Here is an 11,304-nt window from a genome sequence, read left to right on the forward strand (position 1 = left end):
TGACTTCATAGGGGTTTAACTTTGCTGGCAGAAATAGCCTGTTTATTGGTATCCCCAGGCTCTGGCCCAGGTCTTTTCTTGCCTAGGCAGATGGAGAACAGGGAACATGACTCAAGGTGACCAAAAGGGTCTGAGATGCCCAGGCTAGGGGCTTAGAGGAGTGGGAATGTCTTCCAGCTCCTTCTTTATTTTTCTTTTTTAATTAGAGGATAATTACTTTACAATATTATTATGGTTTTTGCCATACATCAACATGAATCAGCCATAGGTATACATATGCTCTTCCCTCTTGAACATCCCTCCCACCTTCCTGTCCATCCCACCGCTCTAGGTTGTTACAGAGCACTGGCTTTGGGTTCCCTGCATCATACAGCAAATTCCCACTGGCTGTCTATTTTACATATGGTAATGCATATGTTTCAATGCTATTTTCTCAAATCATTCCACCCTCACCTTCTCCCACTGTTTCCAAAAAGTCTGCTCTTTACGTGTGTGTCTCCTTTGCTGCCCTGAAAGTAGGGTCATCAGTACTGTCTTTCTAGATTCCATATATGTGCATTAACATAAATATTGTTTTTCTCTTTCTGACTTCACTCTGTGTAATAGGCTCTAGGTTCATCCACCTCATCAGAACTGACTCAAATGTGTCCCTTTTTATAGCTCAGTAAGATTGCATTGTGTATATGTACCACACCTTTATCCATCCATCTGTCAATGGGCATCTAGGTTGCTTCCATGTCCTAGTTATTCTAAACAGTGCTGCAATGAACACTCAGATCCTTCTTATAGCAAAGACTACCGCAAGGCACTGGGGAAAGTGTAACCTTTCCTCTAACCTAAAGGAAAAAGACCCCAAGTAAGTGAAATACTAATATAAAATTCTCCTTTTGGTAATTATATTTTGATAATAAGGAGACTACTAGGATAAGGTACAAACATCAGAAATTTCCTTTTCAAGATCTGTAGTCAGGTCACCATGCTTCCCCGTGTTGAGAATCAGAGTATCTTGGTTTCTTGAAAGAATCAGTATTCTGTAGCTTGACAGTATGTTGAGTCTCTGTGGGCTGAGCAGGAGTCTCATCACTTTTAATTAAAAGGACAGATGGAGCACATGTCCCAGTTCAACTTATTTCATTCTGATTCCAATAATTAATTTTCTTATTCAGACATAGGGACACGGTCTGAAGGGACAGTTCATTCTTTGCACGCCTTTCCATAGAAACAGTACATAGTGTTATGATGACAACTGATATTTTCACATTTTCAAGCTCATTTCTATTTTAAAATCATTTCAGGATCCGTGGTGCCAAGTCACTGATATGTCTGTGCTATGGCTGCTTCTAGGCCTCCTTGTCCTTACAGGTGAGTGTGCTTCATTTTCCCAAAAGACCTTGGAGATGGGAAAGATAAGCATGGGAATACAGTGGTATTTCTGATACTTAAAACTGCAGTGGAAAAAAAACCTGCAGTTTTTTTCCCCAAGCTGTTCAACAAATCCTGGGTTTGGTAACAGCCATCCACAGTCTCTTCCCAGATGCCTCACAAAAGCAGGGAGTTCTCCAGAATGAGGGGAGGGCTTACAGCAGCATTGCTTGAAGCCAGACTTTAAATCTATACCATTGAACAATGCTCATTGTTCCTCTATAAAAATTCTTTCACCAACAGTGCTTACTGAATTTATTAATAGGCCATATATCTCTACAGAAGGATTAAGGTGATTTACTACTGTAAAACTAATGTAGTTCCATAGAAAACTAGCATTTTGGGGGTCAAGGAGAAGTGACTCAGTTTACCGCTGAGGCTGACGTTGTTGCCATGCTTGAATTTCAGATTTGGTCCTAAGGTTCCTTGTAATTGGGGCAAAGAGGGAAAGGTCATGTTTTTTGACAAAGGAAAAGAGGAAGCATAGTGTCTTAAGAGAAGCAATTTTTTTTTTCCTGGATCTGAAATTTAAAAATTTCTCAAATGGGGCTGGCTTTACATATCTTTCTTGACCCACCAATTCAAGAAATATATATTTTTAAATTTTACAAGGAATTTTGGGACTATAACGAAGTAGGGAAGAGGAGAAAGATGGTGGACTAGAAGGATGTGAGCTCACCTCTTCTTACGGAAACACCAAAATCTCAACTAATTGCTGAGCAAGCATCAGCAAAAATATGCTAGGACCTATCAAAAAAGATATCCTACATCCAAAGACAAAGAAGGAGCCACAATGAGATGGTGGGGGGGGCCATAATCTGATAAAATCAAATCCCATACACACCAGGTGGGTGACCCACAAACTGGAAAATAATCATACCACCCAAGTTCTCTCACCCGGAATGAAAATTCTCAGCCCATGTCAGGGTCCCCAGCTTGGGAGTCTGACAATGGGAGGAGGAATCCCCGGTGAATTTGCCTTTGAAGGTCAGTGGGGTTTGATTGCAGGAATTCCATAGGACTGGGGGAAACTGAGACTCCACTCTTGGAGGGTGTACATAAGGTCTCGTGCACACCAGGAATCAGGGTAAAATGCAGTGACCTCATCAGAGATGGGGTCAGACTCACCTGCTAATATCTGATGGTCTCTTGTGGAGGGAGGGGGAGTGGCTCACCATGAAGACAAGGACACTGGTGGCTGCAGTCCTTGGCATGAGCCCTCTTGGACCTGGCCCCACCCAACAGGTGGTTGGCTCCAATTCTGGGATGTCTCAAGCCAAACAACCAACAGAGTGGGAACACAGCTCCACGCATCAGCAGACAGGTTGCTTAAAGTTGTCCTGAGCACACAGCTGTCTAACAAACTATACTCCCTGACACATCCCTGTCTACCACCAGAAAGACAAGACCCAATTCCACCCACCAGTGGGCAGGTTCCAGTCCCTCCCACCAGGAAGCCTGCACAAGCCTCTTAGCCTCGTCCACCAGGGGGCAGACAGCAAGAACTACATTCCTGCAGCCTGCAAATCAGAAACTGCAATCGCAGAAAGTTAGACAAAACCAGACAGCAGAGGAATATGGTCCAGATGAAGGAACAAGATAAAACCCCAGAAGAACAACTGAAGTGGAGTGAGTGGAAATAGGCAATCTACCTGAAAAAGAATTCACAGTAATGATAAGAAGGATGACCCAAGACCTTGGAAAACAATGGAGGCACAGATCAAGAAGATACAAGAAATGTTTAATAAAGACAAAGAAGAAATAAAGACCGAACAGAGATGAACAATACAACAACCGAAATGAAAAATACACTAGAAGGAATCAATAGCAGAATAACTGAGGCAGAAGAACAGATAAGTGGGGTGGAAGGCAGAATGGAGCAGAACAGAATGAAGAAAAAAGAATGAAAAGAAATGAGAACTGTCTAAGAGATCTCTGTGAAAACATTTAATGCACCAACATTCACACTATTGGGGTCCTAAAAAGAGAAGACAGAACAAGAGAAAGGACCTGACAAAATATTTAAAGAGATAATAGCTGAAAACTTTCCTAACATGGGAAAGGAAGCAGTAACCCAAGTCCAGAAATAGCAGCATCTATGGAGGAATATCCTGCTGACATATAGTAATCAAATTGACAAAAATAAAAGACAAAGGAAAAATACTAAAAGCAACAAGGGAATAGTAACAAATAATGTAGAAGGGAACTTGCATAAGATTATCAGCTGATTTCTCAGCAGAAACTCTGCAGGCTGGAAAGGCATGATACATTTAAACTGATGAAAGGGAAGAAACTACAACCAAGAATACTCTACCCAGCAAGGCTCTCATTCAGATCAAACAAAGAAACCAAAAGCTTTACGGACAAGAGAATTTGGCACCATCAGACCAACTTTGCAACTAATCCTAAAAGAACTTCTCTAGGTGGAGAAGAGAAGGCCACAACTAGAAAAAAAATTACAAATTGAAAAGTTCACCTGTAAAGGCAAACATACAGTAAAGGTAGGAAATCATCTGTACACAAATGTGATATCAGAACCAGCAAGTGTGAGAAAAGGAGTGCACAAATGCAGGATGTTGGAAATGCATCTGAAATTAGAAGACAGCAGCTTAAAACAATCTTGTTTATATACTGCTATATCAAAATCTCATGGTAACTGCAAACCAAAAATCTACAGTAGGTACACACACAAAAAAGAAAAAGGAATCCAAACATAACACTAAAGTTAGTCAAAAAAAATCACAGTAGAAGAGGACAAAAGAGGAAGGGAACAAAAAGGAGCTACAAAAACAAATCCAAAACAATTAACAAAATGGTAGTAAGAACACAGTGGTGGTGGTGGTTCAATAGCTAAGTCGTGTCCAACTCTTGCAACCCCATCGACTGCAGCCTGGGATTCTCCAGGCAAGAATACTGGAGTGAGTCACCATTTCCTTCTTCAGGGGATCTTCCTGACCCAGGATTGAACCCACAGACAAGCATCTCCTGCATTGCAGGTGGATTATTTTATCACTGAGCAACCAGAGAAGCCCTACATATTGATAATTACCTTTAACATAAATAGATTAAATGCTCCAACCAAAAGACACAGACTGGGTGAATGAATACAAACACAAGATCTGAACAGATGCTACCTACAAGTGATCTGCTTCAGATCTAGGAAAATGTACAGACTGAAACTGAGAGGATGGAAAAAGGTATTCCAGGCAAATAAAAATCAAAAGAAAGCTGGAGTAGCAATATTCACATCAGACAAAATAGACTTCAAAATAAAGACTGTTACAAGAGAAACAAAGGAACTTCGGGGAGCGTATCATATGATGTGACTAGGAAGAGGCTAGAGCGCAAGGAATCATGAGTAGCACAACCAACTACTGTTAAGGGTATTTGTCACCAATTATAAAGATAAGAGTGCACTGATTAAAAAATGAACAAGAAAATGTTGCTTGTTTAATTTTTAGTACACTCATAAAACATCAAGTCACTTCATTTCCTCATTTCTCTTAGGTTACTCATTGAAAGGTTTTAAAGTAGTATTTATTCTAAAATACCTGTAGTTTCAGATGTCAACCCCATGAAATTCTTAATAAGAAAACAGAACTTTAAAATGCATTTACATAAACCTACAGTGGGTTTCCCGGGTGGTGCCAGTGGTAAAGAACCCGTCAGCCAGTGCAGGAGATGTAAGAGACACAGGTTCAATCCCTGGGTTGGGAAGATCCCTGGAGGAAGATCTTCAAGCCACCCCAGTATTCTTGCCTGGAGAATCCCATGGACAGAGGAGGCTGGCAGGCTACAGGCCTGACTACATGACTGAGTGACTTAGCACACAAACAAGCACACAGATGATGATGTGCAGCAGATATACTTCCCAAAATCTGCATATCATGAAGATTTGATGACAATCCAATTTAGTCAAAGATGAAATAAATAAAAAAGAGTAATCTAGTGGGAAGTGCTTACAAGCTGATAGCAGTGAGATGATTCTGTCAAGGGGCAGTCTCCTGCGCTCTGTTGCTGGCTCGTGTGCCCTCCTGATGTGAACTATAAATTCTAGGGAATGCTCGCCCCTTCAGTGACTAGAATGGGAGTTAGAGAGAGAGACAGAAGGGCAAGAGGGGAAAGGGAAGAAGAGGGAAGAGGAAGCCTGCTGCAGAGACCTGGTCCTGGACCTCACAGTGCATCCTCCCCTCTTTGCTGTCTTAGGCTCCCACCTAGAAGTGTGCCCTAGAGCAGGGGAAGCGAACTCTGAGTCCAGTTTATCAGCTGTGCCTTCACTTTAACTCTGGGATGAGCTCTCAGGGAGATCAGGCTTCACACTGTGTGTTTCTCCCGAGCAAGCACAAGTGTCTCCCCAGACTACAGAGTGAGGAGTATGAGGGAGAAGCTCTGAGGGCTCGCCTAAGACTCAAGATGCAGACTAGCTTACGGGAGCGCAGGATCTCTGCTCTGATTCCAAGATACCCACCCAGCAGCACTGTTCAGCTCCAGAGGTGTGCAAGGCTTATAACTCCAACTGTTCCTCAAGTCCATGGAAGAGGAGGTGAGACACTAGTTTCTGTAACCACTTAGTCGCCATACTATAAATTTCAGAATGCTTTCCATGGCTGCGTGATTGCCACTGTCATTGATTTTTGTCCAGATATTTTTATTAATGCCACTTCGTAATGGACAGAGTAGGATTAGAACTCCTAGTTCAGTGTCTCAGACTGGCACTTCCTCCATTTGTAGGTCATCAGAAAGCAGCAGTTGGGGATGCCGTGGAGACATCCGGACCCTCCACACCCCTGGGGTGTCTTGTGGCATCGGAAGGCGTCAAGGCCTGAGCTACTGCGGTATTCATCATCTTTCTGTCCACCCTGCCTTCCTCCTCTTCTTCCTCTTTCTCTCAGAAGGTGATTCCTTTCAGCAAAGGTGTCTTCCACAGGGCTCTGACGCTTCCCTCAGGAGGCCACCCTAGGCCTCTCTGTCCTTTCCCACAGTTTTGATCCTTTCGGCATATCCTTCAGGTCCCCACTGCCTCCCACAGCCCCACCTGGTGGAGTGGTGAAGAGGGTACTAGATGTGGGGTCCACAGAGCTTGTCTGAGTGTCTTGGTTCTGGGGCTTCAGCAAGTCACTCAGTTCTCCTGAGTGTCCACTGGAAGTATAGCACCTACTGTAAGGTGGATGAGAGTGCTTGTGAAACCAGTAAAATAGATCTTCTTTTTTTGTCATTTCTCATTGTTTCTCAAAAGTTTAAGCTCACATGCTTTCTGGGTGTCATTTTAGGGTAGAAAGGTGGGCGGGGGTGAGCATACCTGTCAGGGAAACTCTCTGAGGACTCCTTGAAGGGTTGGGAAAACTTTTCTCTCACATTCTGTGTGTATGGGAGCTGGTTTTCCTGGGTCCCTCTGGGATGCTTAGGGGCCAATGGTGCCTGTGGAATTTCCCAGGTTGGCCAGAGCAGCCCCTGAGAGCCCAGCTGAGGAGCACAAAGGCCACTTCTCTGGGCATAGTGTCTCAAGTTCAAAGGAAGAGAATTACAATCTCAGGTCTAGGAATGGCCATCAGGGATTTCAGACCCAAACTTGGACTTTTCAGTCCTAGACCACTGCCCAGACCCCTGGAGTGCATTTTCTCTCTCCTCTTGAGTTCCTGTTTCAGCATAAATCACCTCAACCTTCCTCCTTCCTTCTATGTTTGCTGTAGGAGTTCATGCTTCTGAAAGACTGGCTGAAATAGACATGCCGTCCCTCCTGAGATATCGACCTATCATACATACTGTTGGCCAGAAGTACTGCCTGGACCCTGCTGTGATCACTGGTGTCTTGTCCAGGCAGTCTCATGGCAGCAACGTCCTGGCCAGTGTGGACGGTGTGGGTGACGGGGTCAGGGTGGTACAGGTAACCTGCCATCAGTCATGATATCTCATATGTCACTTCTTGCAACCCAAGGGGTTCCTTCACATTTGTTAATTTTTAAAGAAAATATTTATTTATATTTATTTATTTGGCTGCCCTGGGTCTTAGTTGCAGCATGTGGGATCTAGTTCCCTGACCAGGGATTGAATCTGGGTTCCTTGCATTGGGAGCATGGAGTCTTAGCCACTGAATCACCAGGGAATGCAACGTTCAAAAAAAACTCAACATTCAAAAAACTAAGATCGTGGTATCTGGTCCGATCACTTCATGGCAAATAGATGGAGAAACAATGGAAACAGTGAAAGACTTTATTCCCTTGGGCCGCAAAATCAATGCAGATGATGACTGTAGCCATGAAATTAAAAGATGCTTGCTCCTTGAAAGAAAAGCTATGACAAACCTAGATGGCATATTAAAAAGCAGAGGCATCACTTTACCGACAAAGGTCTGTATAGTCAAAGCTACGGTTTTTCCAGTAGTCATGGATGGATGTGAGAGCTGGACCATAAAGAACGAAGAGAGCCAAAGAATTGATGCTTTCAAACTGTGGCTCTGGAGAAGACTCTTAAGAGTCCCTTGGATAGCAAAGAGATCAAACCAGTCATTCGTAAAGGAAATTAACCCTGAATATTCAATGGGACTTTCCTGTAGCTCAGATAGTAAAGAATCTGCCTGCAATGCAGGAGACCTGGGTTCGATCCCTCGATCAGGAAGATTCCCTGGAGAAGGAAATGGCAACAAGCTCCAGTACTCTTCCCTGGAGAAGTCCATGGACAGAGGAGTCCGGTGGGCTATAGTCCATGTGACTGCAAAGAACGAGCAACTCACACACTCATTTGAAGGACTGATGCTGAAGCTGGAGCTCCAATGCTTTGGCCACCTAATTCGAAGAGCCAACTCATTGGGAAAGACTGATGCTGGGAAAGACCAAGAAGAGGAGGAGAAGGGGGCAGCAGAGGATGAGATGGTTGGATGGTATCACTGACTCAATGGACATGAGTTTGAGCAAGCTCTGGGACATGGTGAAGGAGAGGAAAGCCTGGCGTGCTGCTCCATGGGGTCACAAAGATATGACTTAGTGACTGAACAACAAGATCACCAGGGAAGCCCTCCCCTCTTTTTATGTCCTTCACATATATTGTTGCTGATGGCTTCCCTGGAGCAGTTTCACAGGATACAGAGTGAAAGGTGCTCCCTGGAGCTGGAAGAGCCCAGCCCTGCCTGAGAGATGGGACCAGCACTTCTGCCTTGCTTAGAGCCATAATTTCTTCAACCATACCCTATTCTGGATTTCCAATAAGGTGATGGTGCATGAGAGAGATCACAGACTGAGTTCTTGCTCTGTTGTAACCATGTGACCTTGGATAAATCACTTACTCTCCCTGGATCTCAGTTTCCTCATCGACAAAATGCAATCTCCGAGAATCATTATGAAGATTCAATGAAACAATGTGAAAAAGTATTTGGTGGATTCTCAGCAAATACTGAATTTGTCTTTCCCTTGTCTTCTGTCTACACAATTCTTAGTTGTGAAGATCGGTTTTATTTTTGTGCTAATTCTGGCCAGTATCACTTACAACCAGATAGAACCTTTAAGGGAACTGTTGAATTCCACTGTTAAATTAACTCTGTGCTGGGGGAACTGAGATGGCAAAGATGACAATGAGGTTTTTTCCTCTGTATTTCACATTATTGTTTTAGTTGTTGAGAAACCTTTAAGTATTGCAGTCATAATTTAAGCTTTCAGGAAAACATATTCCTCAATGACCTTTAAACAGGCTACCCAAAGTATGTGACACTTGACAATTTAAAGGTACTTTCAAAAACTTTATCTTCTTTTGATTGGGGACTCACCCAGATGGGGTTGGAGGGGGTGGGGGAAGACAAGTCATCCATCCTGTACAAGTTAGCAAGTGGATTTGCAAGGACAGAGTCATTGCTGCAAAGTCACCTGGCAGCTGGAAAATGCAGAACTGGGACCGAGGACAGCATTAGTGATGTTGTCACCAGCGTCATTTCTCCTGCCCTGTTCTGCCTTCTTTCTAAAATCTCATTCTTGGGGAAGGACGAGCCATCTCCCCAGAGTCAGACATTTCTCCCACGTATGGTGAGACGCACATGCTGCTGCTGCTGCTGCTAAGTTGCTTCAGTCGTGTCCGACTCTGTGCAACCCCATAGACAGCAGCCCACCAGGCTCCCCCGCCCCTGGGATTCTCCAGGCAAGAACACCGGAGTGGGTTGCCATTTCCTTCTCCAATGCATGAAAGTGAAAAGTGAAGTCGCTCAGTCGTGTCCAACTCTTAGCAACCCCGTGGACTGCAGCCTACCAGGCTCCTCCATCCATGGGATTTTCCAGGCAAGAGTACTGGAGTGGGGTACCATTGCCTTCTCCCAAGACGCACATAGTGTCTAAGAAAAGTCAGAAATAGCTTCAGACATTCCGGTATCTGGAAGAAGAGTTACGAGTACAGATAGAAAAGCCCCTTTCTAACCTTTTCTGGGGGTGGGGGGTTGTGTTTGCAGCATGGGAGGAGGGCATCAGACTGGTCCCTACACTGTGTCACCTCTGATTTCCAGCTGCGTCCGTCACCATTACCCTGAAACCCTTGCCCCAACTTGTAGCTTTACTATTTACCCTTGGGGAGATTGAAGGTGGCAATGGTTCTGCCAAAGGAGGAGGAGAGAAAAAGAAGGGAAATGAAAAAGTAGCCTTGATCCCAGGAAGCTGCGAGACCCACTGCCTCTCTTCCTGCAGGACCCTGGTCTTTATGCCCCACATCCTGGTTCAGTGAGGCCCAGGTTTCCCGAGTGACTGAAGTACTGAATGTAAGAATCAAAGAAACCCAGAGGAGGTTCCCAACCTAGACCCCTGACCAGTACCTGAGAGGTGCGTGTTCCCCATGGGTCAGTTTCCCAGAGTGAAATTAACAGGAATGCAATATAATATGTTGCATCCGATTCCCCCAAACTCAGTTGCCTCCTGAAAAGCAACTCAGAAAGAGAATCTGAGTTAACTGCTGAGCACCCTGCCACGTGAGGGGCTGTGGGGTCAGCATTAACCAACGTCACAAATTCTAGGTGGACTCTGTGCCTACACGGGAGGTGCTGGCTACATCCGAAGCAGCCAGGACCTGAGCTGTGACTTCTGCAATGATGTCCTTGCACAAGCCAAGTACTTCAAGAGACAAGGCTTCTAAAACTTCAGCTCAAACCTAAGATCCCTATCATGCAGCCGGCCTCAGTTGTTACATAAATAAAAGTAGCCAATGAGGCCAATACCTGTGAATCTGAGTTTGCCTGAATGTCGTCAAAATAACGTGAATCACATTAAAGGATTATTACCTGCATTTTGTGGTCTGATGTGTGTGTAAATAAAGGGCTGTGTCTCTTTAAAGGTATTTTTATTGGGCTTCCCAGGTGGCTCAGTGGGAAAGAATCTACCTGCCAAGACACAGGAGACATGGGTTTGGTCCTTGGATTGGGAAGACCCCTGAAGAAGGAAATGGCAATCCACTCTAGTATTCTTGCCTGGGAATTCTCATGGACAGAGGAGTCTGGCAGGCTACGGTCCATGGGGTTGCAAAGAGTTGCACATGACTGAGCATATACACACGCATATACATGTGTATATGCATGAGTTGTACTGTGGATTTCCATGAAATGCTTCCAGTACCTCATCGGCCTGCATTGCTGGATTAGGAAATAAAAATACTAGATTCTAGTTAAATTTGAATTCCAGATAAATGATTTTTTTTTAGTCCAAGTCCCACGCAATATTTGGAACACAACCTAGACAGTGTACTAAAAAGCAAAGACATCACTTTTCCCAGAAAGGTCCATATAGTCAAGGCTATGGTCTTTCCAGTAGTCATGTATGGATGTGAGAACTGGACCATAAAGAAGGCAGAGAGCCAATCACCAAAGAATTGATGCTTTCAAACTGTGGTACTGGAGAAGAGTCTTGAGAGTCCCTTGGAGAT

General features: G+C 44.2%; 1 protein-coding gene across 1 annotated transcript; it reads left to right on the plus strand.

Moving 5' to 3' along the window:
* Window positions 1-1,319: 1,319 nt before the first annotated feature.
* Window positions 1,320-10,521, plus strand: LYG1 (lysozyme g1). The gene is given in 5 exon segments (XM_069586355.1): window positions 1,320-1,366; window positions 6,154-6,257; window positions 7,113-7,268; window positions 10,050-10,211; window positions 10,403-10,521. Coding segments are annotated over 5 exon segments (588 nt in total).
* The last annotated feature ends 783 nt before the right edge of the window (window positions 10,522-11,304 follow it).

Source organism: Ovis canadensis, chromosome 3 (genome assembly GCF_042477335.2).
Source record: "Ovis canadensis isolate MfBH-ARS-UI-01 breed Bighorn chromosome 3, ARS-UI_OviCan_v2, whole genome shotgun sequence".
NCBI classification, from domain to species: domain Eukaryota; kingdom Metazoa; phylum Chordata; class Mammalia; order Artiodactyla; family Bovidae; genus Ovis; species Ovis canadensis.